Below are 24,351 nucleotides of genomic sequence, written 5' to 3' on the forward strand. Positions count from 1 at the left end.
TATTTGTGACAAATGTTATGGTCTTCTAACTCTCGCCCCTGCTTTGTCCTGCTCTGCCTTGCTGGCTTTAACAAAGTCTATCATTAAGCTGCCCAAAGCTGGTCTGCCGTATATAATGAGGGCAGCCAAGGTACTCTCACAACTAGGTCTCTATCTTGCATTTCCCTTTTTGTATGCTGTGAGTATCCTTGACCACTCCAGTCCAAGCCACTTTCTCACGACATTAAATGCATTTTCCCCTCTCACTCCAATACATGACCACGATGTCAGTAAAGTTCTGTTCAAATACCACAGCCGCGCCTCCATTTCACAAGATGATGCCGAGTCATGACAAAATGGCGGCCGCTGATGATGCATGCAGTTGAAATTCAGTGAACTGTGTTGCTGTTCTGTTTCTGGCGTAGATATCCTCCCTGTTTGTGCTTTGGGAGAGAGATGTGCACGTGTGGTGGTGGGTGGCTTTTCTTCCAGGGTAATTCTCTGTGGAGTTAAGACTGTGTCTTAAACAGGGTTGGGATCAATACTATTTCAGTTGGGTCAATTTCAGGAAGTAAACTGAAATGTACTGAACTGAAATGGAATCAACCCTAACCCATCATTTAGGCCATCATTGTAAATAAGACATTTTTCTTCACTGACTAGCCTAGTTAAGTAAAGGTTACATTTAAAAAGTAAAATGTAAACCCCTGTTCTCAAACTAGGAATGGTGGGTTGTGTTCATCTTTAGGGGCACTTTCTTCAATTGTAAATGCCATTTTTGGTCCCATCTACATAAACACATTCCCTTACATCCCAATTCATTCATCCTCTGCATTGTGTACTTTGTCAATGGTTGGTTGACTAGGGTATATTCTCTTTGGCTGCCTAATTCGGACACATTTCCTACACTCATTTCAACTCAACTCTTCGGTTTTGAGTGTGTGAGTAAAATTTGGGCCACGTTGCTTGACTTTCGATAAAGCACACCAATGGCAAGTCTGTCAACATGAACCAGACTCGCTAAAAATCAAATCTCTTAAAGGACGGGTAAGTGTCCCAATTAAGCAGCCAAACAGTCCCTCTGGGCACATGGTGTTGGATCAGTAGTCCACCAGTGTGGTTGTTAACATCCACTCCCCACAGTTTGGTTACCACGCCTGGATGACCAATTCCAAGACGGCCATGAAGGAGCGCAGCAAGGAGAAACGTCGCTTCTGGAAGAAATACACTGAAGGGAGCAGCAGCAAGTCAAGGACAGAGGACCTGGAGGAAGGTATGATGCGCAGCAGGAAGACCCAAGTTGTCATTGATAGCAGATAGGTTTTTAGTCTCCTCCATTTCTGGTGTAACCAGACTGAACACTGTAAATAGCCTGGTGTAACCTGACTGAACACTGTAAATAGACTGGTGTAACCAGACTGAACACTGTAAATAGACTGGTGTAACCAGACTGAACACTGTAAATAGACTGGTGTAACCAGACTGAACACTGTGTAAATAGACTGGTGTAACCAGACTGAACACTGTAAATAGACTGGTGTAACCAGACTGAACACTGTAAATAGCCTGGTGTAACCAGACTGAACACTGTAAGTAGACTGGTGTAACCAGACTGAACACTGTAAATAGACTGGTGTAACCTGACTGAACACTGTGTAAATAGACTGGTGTAACCAGACTGAACACTGTAAATAGACTGGTGTAACCAGACTGAACACTGTAAATAGACTGGTGTAACCAGACTGAACACTGTAAATAGACTGGTGTAACCAGACTGAACACTGTAAATAGACTGGTGTAACCAGACTGAACACTGAAAATAGACTGGTGTAACCAGACTGAACACTGTAAATAGACTGGTGTAACCAGACTGAACACTGTAAATAGACTGGTGTAACCAGACTGAACACTGTAAATAGACTGGTGTAACCAGACTGAACACTGTGTAAATAGACTGGTGTAACCAGACTGAACACTGTAAATAGACTGGTGTAACCAGACTGAACACTGTAAATAGACTGGTGTAACCAGACTGAACACTGTAAATAGACTGGTGTAACCAGACTGAACACTGTGTAAATAGACTGGTGTAACCAGACTGAACACTGTAAATAGACTGGTGTAACCAGACTGAACACTGTAAATAGACTGGTGTAACCAGACTGAACACTGTAAATAGACTGGTGTAACCAGACTGAACACTGTAAATAGACTGGTGTAACCAGACTGAACACTGTAAATAGACTGGTGTAACCAGACTGAACACTGTAAATAGACTGGTGTAACCTGATGAACACTGTAAATAGACTGGTGTAACCAGACTGAACACTGTAAATAGACTGGTGTAACCAGACTGAACACTGTAAATAGACTGGTGTAACCAGACTGAACACTGTAAATAGACTGGTGTAACCTGACTGAACACTGTAAATAGACTGGTGTAACCAGACTGAACACTGTAAATAGACTGGTGTAACCAGACTGAACACTGTAAATAGACTGGTGTAACCTGACTGAACACTGTAAATAGACTGGTGTAACCAGACTGAACACTGTAAATAGACTGGTGTAACCAGACTGAACACTGTAAATAGACTGGTGTAACCAGACTGAACACTGTAAATAGCCTTGTGTAACCAGACTGAACACTGTAAATAGACTGGTGTAACCAGACTGAACACTGTAAATAGACTGGTGTAACCAGACTGAACACTGTAAATAGCCTTGTGTAACCAGACTGAACACTGTAAATAGACTGGTGTAACCAGACTGAACACTGTAAATAGACTGGTGTAACCAGACTGAACACTGTAAATAGCCTTGTGTAACCAGACTGAACACTGTAAATAGACTGGTGTAACCAGACTGAACTCTGTAAATAGCCTTGTGTAACCAGACTGAACACTGTAAATAGACTGGTGTAACCAGACTGAACACTGTAAATAGACTGGTGTAACCAGACTGAACACTGTAAATAGACTGGTGTAACCAGACTGAACACTGTAAATAGCCTTGTGTAACCAGACTGAACACTGTAAATAGCCTGGTGTAACCAGACTGAACACTGTGTAAATAGACTGGTGTAACCTGACTGAACAATGTAAATAGACTGGTGTAACCAGACTGAACACTGTAAATAGACTGGTGTAACCAGACTGAACAATGTAAATAGACTGGTGTAACCAGACTGAACACTGTAAATAGACTGGTGTAACCAGACTGAACAGTGTAAATAGACTGGTGTAACCAGACTGAACACTGTGTAAATAGACTGGTGTAACCAGACTGAACACTGTAAATAGACTGGTGTAACCAGACTGAACACTGTAAATAGACTGGTGTAACCAGACTGAACACTGTAAATAGACTGGTGTAACCAGACTGAATACTGTAAATAACCTGGTGTAACCAGACTGAACACTGTAAATAGACTGGTGTAACCAGACTGAACACTGTAAATAGACTGGTGTAACCAGACTGAACACTGTAAATAGACTGGTGTAACCAGACTGAACACTGTAAATAGACTGGTGTAACCAGACTGAACACTGTAAATAGACTGGTGTAACCAGACTGAACACTGTAAATAGCCTGGTGTAACCAGACTGAACACTGTAAATAGCCTGGTGTAACCAGACTGAACACTGTAAATAGACTGGTGTAACCTGACTGAACACTGTAAATAGACTGGTGTAACCAGACTGAACACTGTAAATAGACTGGTGTAACCTGACTGAACACTGTAAATAGACTGGTGTAACCTGACTGAACACTGTAAATAGACTGGTGTAACCAGACTGAACACTGTAAATAGACTGGTGTAACCAGACTGAACACTGTAAATAGACTGGTGTAACCAGACTGAACACTGTAAATAGCCTTGTGTAACCAGACTGAACACTGTAAATAGACTGGTGTAACCAGACTGAACACTGTAAATAGACTGGTGTAACCAGACTGAACACTGTAAATAGACTGGTGTAACCAGACTGAACACTGTAAATAGACTGGTGTAACCTGACTGAACACTGTAAATAGCCTGGTGTAACCAGACTGAACACTGTAAATAGACTGGTGTAACCTGACTGAACACTGTAAATAGACTGGTGTAACCTGACTGAACACTGTAAATAGACTGGTGTAACCAGACTGAACACTGTAAATAGACTGGTGTAACCAGTCTGAACACTGTAAATAGACTGGTGTAACCAGACTGAACACTGTAAATAGACTGGTGTAACCTGACTGAACACTGTAAATAGACTGGTGTAACCTGACTGAACACTGTAAATAGACTGGTGTAACCAGACTGAACACTGTAAATAGACTGGTGTAACCAGACTGAACACTGTAAATAGCCTGGTGTAACCAGACTGAACACTGTAAATAGACTGGTGTAACCAGACTGAACACTGTAAATAGACTGGTGTAACCAGACTGAACACTGTAAATAGACTGGTGTAACCAGACTGAACACTGTAAATAGACTGGTGTAACCAGACTGAACACTGTAAATAGACTGGTGTAACCAGACTGAACACTGTAAATAGACTGGTGTAACCAGACTGAACACTGTAAATAGACTGGTGTAACCAGACTGAACACTGTGTAAATAGACTGGTGTAACCAGACTGAACACTGTAAATAGACTGGTGTAACCAGACTGAACACTGTAAATAGACTGGTGTAACCAGATTGAACACTGTAAATAGACTGGTGTAACCAGACTGAACACTGTAAATAGCCTTGTGTAACCAGACTGAACACTGTAAATAGACTGGTGTAACCAGACTGAATACTGTAAATAGCCTGGTGTAACCAGACTGAACACTGTAAATAGACTGGTGTAACCAGACTGAACACTGTAAATAGACTGGTGTAACCAGACTGAACACTGTAAATAGACTGGTGTAACCAGACTGAACACTGTAAATAGACTGGTGTAACCAGACTGAACACTGTAAATAGACTGGTGTAACCAGACTGAACACTGTAAATAGACTGGTGTAACCTGACTGAACACTTTGTAAATAGACTGGTGTAACCAGACTGAACACTGTAAATAGCCTTGTGTAACCAGACTGAACACTGTAAATAGACTGGTGTAACCAGACTGAACACTGTAAATAGACTGGTGTAACCAGACTGAACACTGTAAATAGCCTGGTGTAACCTGACTGAACACTGTAAATAGACTGGTGTAACCAGACTGAACACTGTAAATAGCCTGGTGTAACCAGACTGAACACTGTAAATAGACTGGTGTAACCATACTGAACACTGTAAATAGACTGGTGTAACCAGACTGAACACTGTGTAAATAGACTGGTGTAACCAGATGGAACACTGTAAATAGACTGGTGTAACCAGACTGAACACTGTAAATAGACTGGTGTAACCAGACTGAACACTGTAAATAGACTGGTGTAACCAGATGGAACACTGTAAATAGACTGGTGTAACCAGACTGAACACTGTAAATAGACTGGTGTAACCAGACTGAACACTGTAAATAGACTGGTGTAACCTGACTGAACACTGTAAATAGACTGGTGTAACCAGACTGAACACTGTAAATAGACTGGTGTAACCAGACTGAACACTGTAAATAGACTGGTGTAACCAGACTGAACACTGTAAATAGACTGGTGTAACCAGACTGAACACTGTAAATAGACTGGTGTAACCAGACTGAACACTGTGTAAATAGACTGGTGTAACCAGACTGAACACTGTAAATAGCCTGGTGTAACCAGACTGAACACTGTAAATAGACTGGTGTAACCAGACTGAACACTGTAAATAGCCTGGTGTAACCAGACTGAACACTGTAAATAGACTGGTGTAACCAGACTGAACACTGTAAATAGACTGGTGTAACCAGACTGAACACTGTAAATAGACTGGTGTAACCAGACTGAACACTGTAAATAGACTGGTGTAACCTGACTGAACACTGTAAATGTGAAACAATGGCGAGTGCAGCATTCAGTTTGACTAAACCAGGCTAATCCCACCCATTAGAGAGATTTAATATGCTAGCAGTTCCTCTGGGAAACCTGCCCCCACCTCCCAATGTTTTATTTTTATGTAATATTATTTTTGTTTGTACTTTTTTACTCCTTTCCCAATTTCCTGGTATCCAATTGGTAGTTACAGTCTTGTGCCATCGCTGCAACTCCCTTACGGACTTGGGAGAGGCGACGGTCGAGAGCCATGTGTCCTCCGAAACACGACCCTGCCAAGCCGCACTGCTCCTTTAACACACTGCTCACTTAATCTGGAAGCCAGCCGCGCTAATGTGTCGGAGAAAACGCTGTACAACTGGTGACCGAAGTTAGTGTGCATGAGCCCGGCCCGCCACAAGGAGTCGCTAGAGCGCGATGGGACAAGGACATCCTGACCGGCCAAACCCGCCCCTAACCCGGACGACGCTAGGCCAATTGTTCACCGCCTCATGGTTCACCTGGTCGTGGCTGGCTGCGACACAGCCTGGGTTCGAAGCCGGGTCTGTAGTGACGCCTCAAGCACTGTGCCTTAGAACGCTACGCAACTCGGGAGGCCTCTCACCTCCCAATGTTTACCCTTGTCTTGCCGCAATCCGTCCATGCTGCACTTGTTGTATTACAGTATGTTTCAACCTCTCAGGGTTTCTCTTTATAGGCCCGAGACTAGCCATGAATGGGTATGTTGTGCCCTTTTTCTGTTCAAGAGAGCCTACTTAACGATTTGCTGCATCCCTAATGGGAGACATGATGTGTCCGGTCCAAAGTCCTGCCAAGTCCCCCCTCCTTCCCTCTCTACTCCCCCTCGTTCCCTCCCTCCTCCCCACAGCCCAGCTCCAACTCCAGGCAGGGCCAAGGCATTCCTGGGTCTGAAAGGTAGGACGCCATGTTTGATTAGACATGGTCAATTCATCCCATATGAAGGCTGGACTGACTGTGGACATGGCTGGAATACAGTACGGTCTCTCAGTTCAGCCAAATAGTTTTACATGAGGTCTGCGAGAAGACCACACTGGTGTCTTACATGCTGACCAGACCGCTCGCACGCTTGGGTCCACGTGCACCACCGAGAGCATGTTGATTATGTCCCCTCACACCAGACGTGATCAGAACACCACGAGTTAGGAATATCAAAATTAACTCTGAACCAACTACATTAATTTGGGGACAGGTCGATGCGCAAACATTTATAACAATTTAGCTAGCTAGCTTGCTGTTGCTAGCAAATTTGTCCTGGGATATAAACATTGGGTTGTTATTTTACCTGAAATGCACAAGGTCCTCTACTCCGACAATTAATCCACAGATAAAAGGTCAACCGAGTTGGTTTCTAGGAATCTCTCCTCCTTCAGGTTTATTCTTCTTCTTTGGACTTTATATGGCGGTTGGAAACCAACTTTAAGGTGCATTACCACCACCAACTGGACTGGAGTGTGAACCTCAGTTCATATTTCAATCACCCATGTGGGTATATGTTCCTAAAAACTAATGAGGAGATGGCACGTGGGTATGTGCTCCTAAAAACTAATGAGGAGATGGCACGTGGGTATATGCTCCTAAAAACCAATGAGGAGATGGGAGAGGCGGGACTTGCAGCACGTCAAGCGTCACACAATTTTTTTAGAGTCTGGCTATGCAGACACTCATTGACATACGCGAACAGTGTGGGTGCAATGATTGAATAACACGTGTGTACATTTATTTAGGGATGTCATTGTTTGGAAGGGTACTTTTGCGTTACAGTTTTATATCTTCACAGCAAGGGATATAATTTTATAATTTTGTATGATTCCATTGACTCATTCCATATTCAATATATTTTCTATCCAGCAGTGCATGTTCCTATGGAAGAGGAGGACCAGGAGGAGATGAAAACAGATGGATCAGGTAGGTGCAGTTCAAACCAGGGTTGGGATCAATTCTATTTCATTTAAAGTCCATTTCAGGACGTGGAATTGGAAATGTCATTTTTGTTTACATCTTAGGTTGGGTGCCTCGACCCCTGATTCAAATCTCAACCCAACTCACAATGTCCTCTGCATCAAGGAAGTTACACTCATACGTCTCAGTGAATAAAGACTGATGTGGACTTGGCTGTTAAAAGACGTGCGTTGTCTTCCTCCCTGTTCCCAGACAACATGCTGAAGCGAGTCTTCAACATAGTCAAGTTCTCCTGGGTGTTGTTCCTGGCCATGTTGGACAGTTTCACAGCCTGGATCAACTCCATGTGTCAGGAACACCTGGACATCTCCACCGTGCTACGCATCGAGCGCTGTATGCTCACACACGAGGTTAACAAGGTAATGTCACGGCCACTGGGATTTAGACTATCTTTTGTGACGCTTATCGTATTACAAGGTGTACTACCTGATACTCCAGGTGAATCGTCCAATGACGGATGAGAAACCAGCTTTGTGAAAGTTACCAGTGAACAAGTATATCTGCCTAGCAACAAAACCATTTAATTGCATAATTATTTACCATGCCGTACTGTAGTAAAACCATAGCATTGGTAACTATTTCTAGCAATATCATAGTAATATCATTGGAATGACCTATTCCAAATGTTATTACAGCCTGTTTAATAATATGAAGTGGGACTAGGACCACCAATTCTAACAGGCACTCTTGGTTGTAACATTCCAGGGGAACAAGCCTTCCCGGGAGAGCATCCACGTGTACTACCGCAAGCAAATGTGCAAGGCTGCGTCCATTGAGTCGGGCCTGGAGAGAACCGAGGAGGAGACGTGCCAGGACTGCATCCCCCACAAGGCTGAGAGCTGTGCCTGTCTGGAGAGCCAAGAATCTGTGGCGTCTCATGATAGCCTGTCCAGGTAAGAGAATGGAAGAAAATACACTTTTTGTTACAGTTATCACTTTTTCTTATACTTATATTGATACTCAAAAGAAGTGATGAGATTGAAGAGGAAAGAGGAAATCATGTTTAATATTTTAAAAATGATCATTCATAATATCCTGGTGATAGCTAAGGGGAGTCACACATGACTGTAAGTCGCTTTGGATAAAATCGTCTGCTAAATGGAATTTAGTATTATTATTATTAGTAGTAGTAGTAGTATTGTTAGTATTATTATTAGTAGTAGTAGTAGTAGTATTGTTAGTATTATTATTATTAGTAGTAGTAGTATTGTTAGTATTATTATTATTATTATTAGTAGTAGTAGTAGTATTAGTATTATTATTAATATTAGTAGTAGTAGTATTATTTTTATTATTATTATTAGTTGTAGTAGTAGTATTCGCATTATTATTATTAGTAGTAGTAGTAGTATTAGTATTATTATTAGTAGTATTATTATTAGTAGTAGTAGTAGTATTAGTAGTATTATTATTAGTAGTAGTATTATTATTATTATTATTAGTAGTAGTAGTAGTAGTAGTAGTATTAGTAGTAGTATTATTACTAGTAGTAGCAGTAGTAGTATTATTATTGGTAGAAGTAGTATTATTATTATTATTAGTAGTATTAGTAGTAGTATTAGTAGTAGTATTATTATTAGTAGTAGTATTATTATTAGTATTAGTAGTAGTAGTAGTAGTAGTAGTATTAGTAGTAGTATTAGTAGTATTATTACTACTACTAGTAGTAGTAGTAGTAGTAGTAGTAGTAGTATTAATAGTAGTAGTATTATTAGTATTATTATTATTAGAAGTCGTATTATTATTAGTATTATTATTATTAGTAGTAGTAGTAGTATTATTATTAGTAGTAGTATTCTTATTATTGGTAGTAGTAGTATTAGTATTATTATTATTAGTAGTAGTATTATTGGTATTATTATTATTAGTAATAGTAGTAGCATTATTAGTATTATTAGTATTATTATTATTAGTAGTAGTAGTAGTATTATTAGTAGTATTATTAGTATTATTATTATTAGTAGTAGTATTATTATTTTTAGTAGTAGTAGTATTATTATTATTTGTAGTATTAGTATTATTATTACTAGTAATAGTAGTAGTAGTAGTATTAGTAGTAGTATTATTAGTATTATTATTATTAGAAGTAGTATTATTATTAGTATTATTAGTAGTAGTAGTAGTCGTAGTATTATTATTAGCAGTAGTATTATTAGTATTATTATTATTGGTAGTAGTAGTATTAGTATTATTATTATTATTAGTAGTAGTAGTAGTATTGGTATTATTATTAGTAGTAGTAGTAGTATTATTAGTATTATTAGTATTATTATTATTCGTAGTAGTAGTATTACTAGTATTATTATTATTATTAGTAGTAGTATTATTATCGGTATTATTATTAGTAGTGGTAGTAGTAGTATTATTATTAGTATTATTAGTATTATTATTATTAGTAGTAGTAGTATTACTAGTATTATTATTAGTAGTAGTAGTAGTATTATTATTAGTAGTAGTAGTATTATTGGTATTATTTTTATTATTATTAGTAGTAGTAGTATTATTATTAGTATTATTATTATTAGTAGTAGTAGTAGTATTACTAGTATTATTATTAGTAGTAGTAGTAGTATTATTGGTATTATTATTATTAGTAGTAGTAGTATTATTATTAGTATTATTATAGAAGGCAAGGCTCTTTAGCTGCTTCTTGATACTCCAAGGCTATAGTAGTAAACACATGCTACTTTAGTACATTGCCGTTATAATACTCAAAACATCAAGGGAAACTAAATAAAAGAATCCAAAATGACTGGAATCAGGTGCTATATATTGGCTGTTTTTTTAGAAAGATGTAATTCTGTGCAGATGACAGTAATGTTCTTTCAGGGATCAGATTGGAACGTTGCGTGTAAAAGACATCTTTGAATGATTTATTTGCGTTCCATCTGTGTGTAATAAAACCCAAGCCTGGTGAATCGAGCCAAGTATTGCTCAGCACGGCTACCATTTACGCGATAAACACTTACGTTACAGAACCATTTGACAGTACAATTACTCAATATTCAGCAGCTATGTTTTAGAGTTTGACATGACTTAGTTTTCTGTATTTCTATGCTTCTTGTTGTTCCACACGGTTGTCTGTTTTAGTGTTATTTTGTTATTTATTTGAGACTGAGGAGTGCCAGCCTGGCAGCATGAAACGGCACTGTTCTTTTCTGCTCTGTTCTATTCTGTTCTGTTCTGCTCTGTTCTATTCTGTTCTTTTCTGCTCTGTTCTATTCTGTTCTTTTCTGCTCTGTTCTATTCTGTTCTGTTCTGCTCTGTTCTGCTCTATTCTATTCTGTTCTGCTCTGTTCTGTTATGTTCTGTTCTATTCTGGTCTGTTCTGCCCTATTCTATTCTGTTCTGTTCTGCTCTGTTCTATTCTGCTCTATTCTGTTCTGTTCTGCCCTGTTCTATTCTGTTCTGTTCTGCTGTTTTGGTCTGCTCTGTTCTGCTCTGTTCTATTCTGTTCTGCTCTGTTCTGCTCTGTTCTATTCTGTTCTGCTCTGTTTTGGTCTGCTCTGTTCTGCTCTGTTCTATTCTGTTCTGTTCTGTTCTGTTCTGCCCTGTTCTATTCTGTTCTGTTCTGCTCTGTTCTGCTCTATTCTATTCTGTTCTGCTCTGTTCTGGTCTGCTCTGTTCTATTCTGTTCTGTTCTGCTCTGTTCTGCTCTGTTCTATTCTGTTCTTCTCTGTTCTGCTCTGTTCTCCTCTGTTCTATTCTGCTCTGTTCTGTTCTGTTCTGTTCGGCTCTGTTCTGCTCTGTTATGCCCTGTTCTGTTTTTCCCCTGCTCTGTTCTGCCCTGTTCTGCCCTACTCTGTTCTGCCCTGTTCTGCCCTGCTCTCTTCTATTCTGTTCTGTTCTGTTATGCCCTGTTCTGCTCTGTTATGCCCTGTTCTGCCCTGTTATGCCCTGTTCTGCCCTGCTCTGTTCTGTTATGCCCTGTTCTGCCCTGCTCTGCTCTGTTATGCCCTGCTCTGCTCTGTTATGCCCTGTTAGGCCCTGTTCTGCTCTGTTATGCCCTGTTCTGCTCTGTTATGCCCTGTTCTGCTCTGTTCTGCCCTGTTCTGCTCTGTTCTGTTCTGTTCTACTCTGTTCTGCTCTGTTCTGCCCTGTTCTGCTCTGTTCTGCCCTGTTCTGCTCTGTTCTGCTCTGTTCTGCCCTGTTCTGTTCTGTTCTGCCCTGCTCTGCTTTGCTCTGTTCTGGGAGCACTATTACCCACAGGCATTCTATCCTCTATCCTCGACTTTGGCCTGGCGCAGACGCACACACACACACACACACACACTTGTCAGCTAAACTTGTGGGGACACACAATTCAGTCCCATTCAAAATCCTATTTTCCCTAACCGCTAACCCTAACACTAACCCCTACTCTTCCCCTTACCATAACCCTAACCTTAACCCAAAAACCTAACCTTAACCCTAAACCTAACCCTAGCTACTAACCCTAACACTAAAACTAACCCTAGCTCCTAACCCTTAACATAATTCTAACCCTAAAACTAATTCTAACCTTAACCCTAAACCCCCTAGAAATAGCATTTGACCTCGTGGGGACTAACAAAATGTACCCAGTTGGTCAAATTTGTGTTTGTTTACTATTGTGTACTTGTTTACTTCTGGTCCCCACAATAATAGTTTAACACGCCCACACCCACAAGAATGCAGACATCCATATGTGCGCAGACACACACACCACAGAAGATAATGCACAGTCCATAGTCTGCGTAGAACACTGCATCAAACTTCATCTGTCTGTGTATTTCTCCAGTGCGTACACAGAGAGCACACTGCTCTACTCCTGTCGCTCCACTCTGGACCACACTGACATGGGTCCTGACAACGTACAGGTGCCCAAGACCAGCGAGCGTGCCCGTCCTAAACTCTGCAAGATGGAGGGGCTGGACCTAAAGTCCACCTCTTCAGCTGACAGCAGAGGCAGCCAGGCCAGGTAGGCAACGACAAACAGACTTCTCTCCTCTCATCCCTCACTCTCTTCCCTCCCTTCAAGCCTTACTCTCTACTCTTCTCCCCCTCAACCCTCACTCTCTACTCTTCCCTCCCTTTATCCTTCACTCTCCCCTTCTCTCCCTTCATCCTTCACTCTCCCCTTCTCTCCCTTCATCCTTCATTCTCTCCTTCTCTCCCTTCATCCTTCACTCTCTACTCTTCTCTCCCTTCATCCTTCACTCTACTCTTCTCTCCCTTCATCCTTCACTCTCTACTCTTCTCTCCCTTCATCCTTCATCCTTCACTCTCTACTCTTCTCTCCCTTCATCCTTCACTCTACTCTTCTATCCCTTCATCCTTCACTCTCTACTCTTCTCTCCCTTCATTCTTCATCCTTCACTCTCTACTCTTCTCTCCCTTCATCCTTCACTCTACTCTTCTCTCCCTTCATCCTTCACTCTCTACTCTTCTCTCCCTTCATCCTTCATTGTCTCATTCTCTCCCTTCATCTTTCACTCTTCTCTTCTCTCCCTTTATCCTTCACTCTCTCCTTCTCTCCCTTCATCCTTCACTCTCTCCTTCTCTCCCTTCATCCTTCACTCTCTCCTTCTCTCCCTTCATCCTTCACTCTCTACTCTTCTCTCCCTTCATCCTTCACTCTCTACTCTTCTCTCCCTTCATCCTTCACTCTCTCCTTCTCTCCCTTCATACTTCACTCTCTCCTTCTCTCCCTTCATCCTTCACTCTCTCCTTCTCTCCCTTTATCCTTCACTCTCCCCTTCTCTCCCTTCATACTTCACTCTCTAATCTTCTCTCCCTTCATCATTCACTCTCTCCTTCTCTTAGGTTCTCAAGTCATATTCTTGTCATCAAATCCACTTCCTGGCTACAGGACTATAATGGCCTTTTCTCGTAGCGCTGTTCAAACATGTTGCGCGCAACTGTAGTGTTGTGTAAACTGTAAAGGGCGTTATTGTCTGCTTTCAGAGCAGGTGTAAGATTATATTGAGGATCAGGAGATGATAAAAGAGGAGTAGACAGAGGCGGGGTGAGTGTGTAAAACAGTGGGCAGTTACAATGGCAACACCCTAATATGGTGCTGATGGACGGCCTTTGTATCCAGTGTATGAGTCTGTTACCACCCCCCTCTCTCTCTCTCTCTCTCTCTCTCTCTCTCTCTCTCTCTCTCTCTCTCTCTCTCTCTCTCTCTCTCTCTCTCTCTCTCTCTCTCTCTCTCTCTCTCTCTCTCTCTCTCTCTCTCTCTCTCTCTCTCTCTCGCTCTCTCTCAATTTAATTTATTTCAATTTAAGGGCTTTATTGGCATGAAAAATATATGTTAACATTGCAAAAGCAAGTGAAGTAGATAATAAACAAAAGTGAAATAAACAATAAAAAGTAACAGTAAACATTACACTCACAGAAGTTCCAAAAGAAGAAAGACATTACAAATGTCATATAATATATAATATATACAGTGTTGTAACAAAGTGTAAATGGTTAAAGCACAAAAGGGAAAATAAATACAAATAAATATGGGTTGTATTTACAATGGTGTTTGTTCTTCACTGGTTGCCCTTTTCTTGTGGCAACAGGTCACAAATCTTGCTGCGGTGATGGCACACTGTGGAATTTCACCCAGTAGATACGGGAGTTTATCAAATTGTGTTTGTTTTCAAATTCTTTGTGGATCTGTGTAATCTGAGGGAAATATGTGTCTCTTATATGGTCATACAATGGGCAAGAGGTTAGGAAGTGCAGGTCAGTTTCCAACTCATTTTGTGGGCAGTGTGCACATAGCCTGTCTTCTCTTGAGAGCCAGGTCTGCCTACGGTGGCCTTTCTCAATAGCAAGGCTATGCTCACTGAGTCTGTACATAGTCAAAGCTTTCCTTAAGTTTGGGTCAGTCACAGTGGTCAGGTATTCTGCCACTGTGTACTCTCTGTTTAGGGCCAAATAGCATTCTAGTTTGCACAGTTTTTTTGTTAATTATTTCCAATGTGTAAAGTAATTATATTTTAGTTTTCTCATGATTTGGGGAATTGTGTTGCTGACAGGACTGATGGTAGCGCTCACCTTGTCTTCTCCAGACAAGCTTTTTTCTGGATTCCCCAAACAATCGTAAAGGGGATTCATCAGAGAAAATGACTTGACCCCAGTCCTCAGCAGTCCAATCCCTGTACCTTTTGCAGAATATCAGTCTGTCCCTGATGTTTTTCCTGGAGAGAAGTGGCTTCTTTGCTGCCCTTCTTGACACCAGGCCATCCTCCAAAAGTCTTTGCCTCAATGTGCGTACAGATGCACTCACACCTGCCTGCTGCCATTTCTGAGCAAGCTCTGTACTGGTGGTGCCCCGATCCCGCAGCTGAATCAACTTTGGGAGACGCTCCTGGTTCTTGCTGGACTTTCTTGGGCACCCTGAAGCCTTCTCCACAACAATTGAACCGCTGTCTTTGAAGTTCTTGATGATCCGATAAATGGTTGATTTAGGTGCAGTCTTACTGGCAGCAATATCCTTGCCTGGGAAGCCCTTTTTTGATCAAAACAATGATGACGGCACATGTGTCCTTGCAGGTAACCATGGTTAACAGAGGAAGAACAATGATTCCAAGCACCACCCTCCTTTTTAAGCTTCCAGTCAGTTATTCGATCTCAATCAGCATGACAGAGTGATCTCCAGCCTTGTCCTCGTCAACACTCACACCTGTGTTAACGAGAGAATCACTGACATGATGTCAGCTGGTCCTTTTGTGGCAGGGCTGAAATGCAGTGGAAATGTTTTTTGGGGGGATTCAGTTCATTTGCATGGCAAAGAGGGACATCGCAATTAATTGCAATTTTCTGATCACGCTTCATAACATTCTGGAGTATATGCAAATTGCCATCATACAAACTGAGGCAGCAGACTTTGTGAAAATAAATATTTGTCATTCTCAAAACCTTTGGCCACGACTGTAGACACCCTTGTGGATTTGGCCATTTCAGCAGTCAGTAGGTACACAGTATGTGGATTTTTGACTAGTAATACTGTAATGAAGAGTCATGGAACAGATGAGTTCCAGAACATCAACACTAATTTCTCTTGCTTCTCTCTCCCCACTAGTGAGCACAACCAGTGTATAGCCCTCTGTTCCCGCCAGGGGACCACCGACACCATCGAGGAGACAGGAGAGGAGCCAGACCAGGACCTCCAAGACCCCCACTCCTCCTACACTGAGACCCCATCCACCTCCATGGGGCTGTACATGGAACATGAGGGGGTTCTTCTCTCCAGGTCCAGGGGTTTGGACTGGGACAGTAGGGACAGCGTCCCGGAAGTCAAACAGACAGGGTTGGAGAGAGGACCGTGCTACGCCCACCACAGTGAGCTCCAGCTCTACCAGGCAGACCTCCCCAGTACAGACACAGACATCCCCCCCTCATACAGCAGAGCTACAGGCCTGGACAGGGAGGGGGCCTCGTACAGCAGAGCTACAGGCTTGGTCAGGGAGGAGACTGAACGGGCCTCATCCATTAGGGCCCATCATAAGAAGAGGTTGGTTGTGGTGACGCCTGACGAGAAGTCTGATTTTCTGTCGGGCGTCACGAGTGGCACGTTTCCCTCGCTCACCCACGAGCTGACAGCCAGCGATCTGCTACGCAATAGGTATTGTATTTTATTGCAGCTTGTCTTGCATTTCCAAATAAAATACTCACCTTTCAGCTATTAGAAAGCCCGACATCGAGATCCAGTCAAGGCTAAAGATTAGTTTGTTTGATAATTCTAAAGGATTTAGAATTTTTAGACCCTATCTCTCTTCCTCTCTCTCTCTCCCGGTCTCTCCCTCTCTCTTTCCCTCTCTCTCTCTTTCCCCCTCTCTCTCTCTTCCTCTCCCTCTCTCCCGGTCTCTCTCCTTCCCTCTCTCTCTTTCCCCCTCTCTCTCGCTCTTCCTCTCTCTCTCTCCCGGTCTCTCCAACTCTCTATTTCCCTCTCTCTCTCTCTCTCTTCCTCTCTCTCTCTCCCGGTCTCTCCCTCTCTCCACATCTCCCTCTCTCTTTCCCTCTCTCTCTTTCCCTCTCGTTCTCTGTCTTTCTCCCCCTCTTTCTCTCTCTCCATCTCCCTCTCTCTCTCTCTCTCTCGCCCCCTCTCCCCCCTCTTTCTCTCTCTCCCCCTCTTTCTCTCTCCCCTCCTCTTTCTCTCTCTCCCCTCTCTCTCTCTCTCTCTCTCGCCCCCTCTTGCCCCTCTTTCTCTCTCCCCTCCTCTTTCTCTCTCCCCTCCTCTTTCTCTCTCTCCCCCTCTTTCTCTCTGTCCCAATCTTTCTCTCTCTCCCCCTCTTTCTCTCTCTCGATCAGGATGTTCTACGACGAGGAGTTGGAGGATTCAGAGCGTTTCTACGGCGATCAGCCGGCCCTGCTGCAGCTGCTCTATGCTCTGTACAACATGCTGGTGGCCCACTCAGAGATGGTGTGTTTCCTGGTCATCATCCTCAACCACATGATCTCAGCATCCGTGGCCACGCTCGTCCTTCCCATCTTCATCTTCCTCTGGGCCATGCTGTCTGTCCCCAGGCCCAGCAAACGCTTCTGGATGACCGCCATCGTCTACACAGAGGTATTACATTAAGAATAAATAATACTGGATATTTACAGTTGAAGTAGGAAGTTTACATACACTTAGGTTGGAGTCATTAAAACTCGTTTTTCATTAACTCCACAAATGTCTTGTTAACAAACTATAGTTTTGACAAGTCGGTTAGGACATCTACTTTGTGCATGACACAAGTTATATTTCCAACAATTATTTACAGACAGATTATTTCACTTATAATTCACTGTATCACAATTCCAGTGGGTCAGAAGTTTACATACACTAAGTTGACTGTGCCTTTAAACAGCTTGGAAAATTCCAGAAAATGATATCATGGCTTTAGAAGCTTCTGAGAGGCTAATTGACATAATTTGAGTCAATTGGAGGTGTGCCTGTGGATGTATTTCAAGGCCTACCTTCAAACTCACTGCATCTGCTTGACATCATGGGGAAATCAAAAGAAATCAGCCAAGACAGAAAAAATTGTAGACCTCCACAAGTCTGGTTCATCCTTGGGAGCAATTTCCAAATGTGTACAAACAATAGTAGGCAAGTATAACACCATGGGACCACAGAGCCATCATACCGCTCAGGAAGGGGACACGTTCTGTCTCCTAGAGATGAACATACTTTGGTGCGAAAAGTGCAAATCAATCCCAGAACAACAGCAAAGGACTGTGTGAAGATGCTGGAGGAAACAGGTACAAAACGATCTATATCCACAGTAAAACAAGTCCTATATCAACATAACCTGAAAAGTCGCTCAGCAAGGAAGAAGCCACTGCTCCAAAGCTGCCATAAAAAAGCCAGACTACGGTTTGAAACTGCACATGTGAACAAAGATTGTACTTTTTGGAGAAATTTCCTCTGGTCTGATGAAACAAAAATAGAACTGTTTGGCCATAATGACCACCGTTATGTTTGGAGGAAAAAGGGGGGCGCTTACAAGCCGAAGAACACCATCCCAGCCGTGTCGCACGGGGGTGGCAGCATCATGTTGAGGGGGTGCTTTGCTGCAGGAGGGACTTGTACACTTCACAAAATAGATGGCATCATGAGAAAGGATAATTACGTGGATATATTGAAGCAACATCTCAAGACATCAGTCAGGAAGTTAAATGGGTCTTCCAATTGGACAATGACCCCAAGCATACTTCAAAGTTGTGGCAAAATGGCTTAAGGACAACAAAGTCAAGGTATTGGAGTGGCCATCACAAAGCCCTGACCTCAATCCTATAGAGAATTTGTGGGCAGAACTGAAAAAGTGTGTGCGAGCAAGGAGGCTGCAAACCTGACTCAATTACACCAGCTCTGATAGGAGGAATGGGCCAAAATTCACCCAACTTATTGTGGGAAGCTTGTGGAAGGCTACCCGAAACATTTGACCCAAGTTCAACAATTGAAAGGCAATACTGCCAAATACTAATTGAGTGTATGTAAACTTCTGACCCACTGGGTATGTGACGAAAGAAATTAAAGCTGAAATAAATCATTCTCTCTACTATTATTCTGACATATGACATTCTTAAAATAAACTGGTGATCCTAACTGACATAAAACAGGGAAGTTTTAATGGGATTAAATGTCAGGAATTGTGAAAAACTGAGTTTAAATGTATTTGACTAAGGTTTTATGTAAACTTCCGACTTCAACTGTATTTTATAAAGTGGTTTTTATACAGAATATCAGTCGCTTTAAAAATTTAAAATAAAGATACATTCAGGAAGCGTGCCGTTCTTGGGAGATGGTCTTCCATAGTGCAGTTCAGCACAGGAGTAACTTGAGAGGAGGTGGCAGCGATGGTGCAGCCAGGGAGGGAGAAACATCCGTCAGACATCATCAGGCAACACCAGTTCACAACTACTCCTCCTCTGTTGGTAGGCTGCAACTTCCACCACCAAAAGTGTAGCACCCACTTAGGTGCTGTAAGCACCTGAGAGATCACCAATTCTCGGCAGTAGTCAGTAACAGCGTCCTACGAGGCGAGCCTCTGTCGTCCTCTCCCACTACAGGTAGGTAGGCAGGTGGAATACAAAGCCGGTGTTTATCAGGTGTTGATGCATCATTCAAATTAGATTAGCCAGCCAACTAGTTGTAACTCAATAAGCCAGGTTAGACATTAGTCAGGCTCTTATCAATGTAAATCTGCCTTGACCCCTGGTCCTTTACAGTTTTAAAGTGATAGTTCACCCAAATTATTAAGGTGAACCATCCCGTTATGATTTCCATTTCATCGTTTTTTAAATCAAATCAAATCACATTTTATTCGTCACATGCGCCGAATACCAAAACACCTGACCATGAAATACTTACTTACAAGCCCTTAACCAACAATGCAGTTCAAGAAATAGAGTTAAGAAAATATTTACTAAATAAACTAAAGTAAACATTTTTTTTTAACAAGTAACACAATAAAATAACAATACTGAGGGGTACCGGTACCAAGTCAATGTGCAGGGGTACAGGTTAGTCAAGGTAATTTGTATGTAGGGGGAAGTGAATAATATGAATAATAATAAACAGCGAGTAGCAGCAGTGTACAAAACAAAGGGGTGGGGGGGGTGAATGTAAATAGTCCACGTGGCCATTTGATTATTTGTTCAACAGTCTTATAGCTTGGGGGTAGAAGCTGTTAAGGTGTCTTTTGGTCCCAAACTTGGCGCTCCGGTACCGCTTGCCATGCGGTAGCAGAGAGAACTTGGATGACTGGAGTCTTTGACCATGTTTTGGGCCTTCCTCTGACATTAAATACGTCCTGGATGGCAGGAAGCTTGGTTCCAGTGATGTACTGGGCCGTACGTACTACCCTCTGTAGAGCCTTACAGTCAGAGCAGCTGCCATACCAGGCGGTGATGTAACCGTTCAGGATGCTCTTGATGGTGCAGCTGTATAACTTTTTGAGGATCTGGGGACCCATGCCAAATCTTTTCAGTCTCCTGAGGGGGAAAAGGTGTTGACATGCTCTCTTCATGACTGTCTTGATGTGTTTGGACCATGATAGTGTGTTGGTGATGTGGACACAAGGAACTTGAAACTCTCGACCCGCTCCACTACAGCCCCGTCGATGTGAATGGGGGCGTGTTCGGCCCTTCTTTTCCTGTAGTCAACAATCATCTCTTTTGTTTGCTCACGTTGAGGGAGAGGTTGTTGTCCTGGCACCACATGGCCAGGTCTCTGACCTCCCTAAAGGCTGTCTCATCGTTGTCGGTGATCAGGCCTACCACTTGTGTCGTCAGCAAACTTAATGATGGTGTTGGAGTCGTGCTTGGCCACGCAGTCGTGGGTGAACAGGGAGTACAGGAGGGGACTAAGCACACAATTCTGAGGGGCCCCAGTGTTGAGGAACAGCGTGGCAGATGTGTTGTTGCCTACCCTTACCGCCTGGGGGCGACCCTTCAGGAAGACCAGGATCCAGTTGCAGAGGGAGGTGTTTAGTCCCAGGGTCGTTAGCTTAGTAATGAGCTTTGTGGGCACTATGGTGTTGAACGCTGAGCTGTAGTCAATGAACAGAATTCTCACATAGGTGTTCCTTTTGTCCAGGTGGGAAAGGGCCGTGTGGATTGTGATTGCATCATCTGTGGATCTGTTGGGGCGGTATGTGAATCGGAGTGAGTCTAGGGTTTCCGGGATGATGGTGTTGATGTGAGTCATGACCAGCCTTTCAAAGCACTTCATGGCTACTGACGTGAGCGCTACGGGTCGGTAGTCATTTAGGCAGGTTACCTTCACTTTCTTGGGCACAGGGACAATGGTGGTCTGCTTGAAACGTAGGTATTACAGACACAGTCAGGGAGAGGTTGAAAATGTCAGTGAAGACACTTGCCAGTTGGTCCGCGCATGCTCTGAGTACACGTCCTGGTAATCTGTCTGGCCCTTTTGTCGTTCGTAATAGTTTGCAAGACCTGCCACATCCGACGAGCGTCAGAGCCAGTGTAGTAGTCCTGTATTGACGCGTTGCCCTTTTTTCTTGATCCAGCTATGAAAAATAAAGTTGTTGTTTCAACATGTTCAGTGTGGAAATAATACTCTGTTACTGCACTGTACTCAATAATGAATTGTGTTGATAGACAATGTTGCTATTTCTTGATTTTATCACTCAGGCAGCTGCTAAATGTTTTCCCCTTCTCTCTGTACCACCAGGTCACCATTGTGATCAAGTACTTCTTCCAGTTTGGTTTCTTCCCCTTCAACCAGAATATTGAGCTGGACAAGTCCAAACCCTTCCATCCTCCCAACATCATCGGTGTGGAGAAGAGGGAGGGATACGTGCACTATGACCTGGTTCAGCTGCTAGCTCTGTTCTTCCACCGATCTATTCTCAAGGTGCCCACTAAGTCTTACTAGGTGTTATGCCTATTAACTACAATACATGGTTATTCCTTTAAAGGCATAGTTAACATTTTCAAAAAATAAGGTAAAAAAAAAAAGTGGACTACACCTTTAACTATGTTGTTATTTCTGACGTGTTACCTGTATTGATACATAGTTACATTTAGCACACTGAATGGCTTAACCATCCTATTCTTTGGTCTTGACCTCCAGTGTCACGGGCTGTGGGATGAGGACAACCCCAGGGGAGGAGGGAAGGAAACCCCCAAGCAGCACCACCACGAGAGGGAGAAGAGGACCAGCTCCAGGCCAGTGGAGAAGCAGGCTGCGGAGGGCAGCAGCTCCCTGCTGGAGTCGGTCCGCAACCGCATCCCCCGACATTTCCACTCCATGTCCACCTCCACCCCGCTGCGCCGCAAGAGCTCCAGCTCCGCCTCCCACCTTTCCCAACGCACCGTGCGCTCCGCCCACTCCAAAGGAGGTGAGGTCACAAGTCTGTAGAGTAACTCCCTTATTGGGCTTAGATATGTTTGGGGGAAATATCTAGACTTTTAATTATGAACCAACACAATATCATCTGTGAGCCCTATGTCTTCCAAACCTCATCAAACCTACTGACTCCACAGATAGTGTGAGCTCACGGCCCGGCCTGCGGAGAGGGCACAGCCTGCGGAGAGGGGACAGCCTGCGGAGAGGGGACAGTGTGCTGAGTGTCCAGCACAGGAGCAAGAAGGAGATGCTCCTGGAGAAACTCAGAGAGCAGCTCATCAAAGCCAAGAGCTTCACTGTCAAAAAGTAGGTGTACTGACTTGAAGGTGCCTTATTACTGTTATTAGGCTACTATTCAGTCGCTATCCAGGATAATAAATTGTTTAATGGTGGCTATACTGTAAATCTCTAAGCCTGATTTGATTTTGATGCATACACATTACAAGGTTCATAAAAATGACATTAACCGTTCATAAAGGTATCTAGTTTATCTTGTTTACCTTGTTTACTGTAACAGATCATTGTTTCTTTGCATGTCTGTAGAACTCTGGAGATCTACATCCCCATCCGTCAGTTCTTCTACAACCTGATCCACCCAGAGTACAGTGCAGTGACAGACGTCTATGTGCTGATGTTCCTGGCCGACACAGTGGACTTTATCATCATCGTCTTCGGCTTCTGGGCATTTGGGGTAAGTTTGATGTATGATATGTTAGTGCTAAAATTCTGGTTTAAACTGTCATTGTCTTTGTGATTGAAAACCAGTGTAATGAATTTCAATTGTCCCTAAAGGGACAAGAACCCTTTTGAACTTGAAACTTCCAAATAAATACCATAACATTTCCATAACATTTCATAACATAACAGTACTTCCTGTACCCCAACAGAAACACTCTGCGGCAGCTGACATCACTTCCTCCCTGTCGGAAGACCAGGTTCCCGAAGCCTTCCTGGTGATGGTGCTGATCCAGTTTGGCACCATGATCATCGACCGAGCCCTCTACCTCCGCAAGACCGTCATGGGAAAAGTCATCTTCCAGGTCATCCTGGTGTTCGGCATCCACTTCTGGATGTTCTTCATCCTGCCTGGAGTCACAGAGAGGTATGAATGTGGAGAAATAACATGCATTTATTGAGTAATTTTAATAATTTAGTCACAACCAGCTCCTTCTTTCTTTTAAATACATATTTTAAATACTTACTAAATAGTTGCGTCATTAGTAAGTAACGCAATGTTTTACTTTTGAAAATACACGCTAACATTATTTCCATATCAATCACCAGACGGTTCAGTCAGAACACAGTGGCCCAGCTGTGGTACTTTGTCAAGTGCATCTACTTTGGCCTGTCGGCCTATCAGATCCGCTGTGGCTACCCCACCCGCGTCCTGGGCAACTTCCTCACCAAGAGTTACAACTACCTCAATCTTTTCCTCTTCCAAGGGTGAGTGCTATTCAGGCCACTTGTGACCACAATCACCAATTGAGAATACAATAATGAAGAATGAATTTCTGAGAAAAGAGACTCATCAGCAGGGTTGGGAGTAATACGTTACAAAAGTTACTTTTAAAAACTGGGTAATATAAATATAGTTACGCTTGTGAACCATATCTCTTCTTTTTTTTTTTACCTTTACCGTGCCTTAGACCCCTGCGCCACCCGGGAGACTGTGTGAATCATATCTCTACGGGGCGTATGTTTCCATGATTCGATCTCAAATTGTTTCCTCATTTTGTTCTCGAGTTAGCGAAGAAAGGCTATTTCTCCATAGAAATGTCTATAGAAATGTTAAGAAGGTCCACATCTTTGCCATTGATCGCTTCTACAGGTATAATAGCAAAGCCCATAGAGGGCTTCAACATCTAGTGGCAAGTGTGCCCTCTCTACATCTCTATGGCTCTGCGACGTGCGGTCTAACCAGAACTGGTGGTTCGAGAGGTATAGATGTTTGGCTTACATGACTAATTATATGACTAATTAAGCAGCCCGTATGATAATCCAGCTGTCATGTACTGTCATGTTGTGTCTTGTCTCTGTCCTTTCCCTTCACCCTGTCTCCCTCTGCTGGTCGTTGTTAGGTTACCTTTTCTCCCCCTCTTTCCCCCA

General features: G+C 42.8%; 1 protein-coding gene across 3 annotated transcripts in view; it reads left to right on the plus strand.

Moving 5' to 3' along the window:
• The window catches only part of LOC110536547 (piezo-type mechanosensitive ion channel component 2), a 228,583-nt gene that overhangs the window by 194,059 nt on the left and 10,173 nt on the right, over positions 1-24,351 (plus strand). For 2 of the 3 annotated variants that reach the window (XM_036934818.1, XM_036934820.1), the window contains exons 32-44: positions 1,123-1,252; positions 7,815-7,871; positions 8,118-8,284; positions 8,631-8,818; positions 12,685-12,864; positions 15,964-16,506; positions 17,193-17,451; positions 21,568-21,750; positions 21,970-22,237; positions 22,383-22,551; positions 22,789-22,936; positions 23,133-23,347; positions 23,530-23,688. In XM_036934818.1, the coding sequence (XP_036790713.1) occupies positions 1,123-1,252; positions 7,815-7,871; positions 8,118-8,284; positions 8,631-8,818; positions 12,685-12,864; positions 15,964-16,506; positions 17,193-17,451; positions 21,568-21,750; positions 21,970-22,237; positions 22,383-22,551; positions 22,789-22,936; positions 23,133-23,347; positions 23,530-23,688 (2,666 nt within the window). The remainder of the gene's footprint in view (positions 1-1,122; positions 1,253-7,814; positions 7,872-8,117; positions 8,285-8,630; positions 8,819-12,684; positions 12,865-15,963; positions 16,507-17,192; positions 17,452-21,567; positions 21,751-21,969; positions 22,238-22,382; positions 22,552-22,788; positions 22,937-23,132; positions 23,348-23,529; positions 23,689-24,351) is intronic. The other variant, XM_036934819.1, reaches the window with a different exon arrangement.

Source organism: Oncorhynchus mykiss, chromosome 11 (assembly GCF_013265735.2).
Source record: "Oncorhynchus mykiss isolate Arlee chromosome 11, USDA_OmykA_1.1, whole genome shotgun sequence".
Taxonomy (NCBI): Eukaryota; Metazoa; Chordata; class Actinopteri; order Salmoniformes; family Salmonidae; genus Oncorhynchus; species Oncorhynchus mykiss.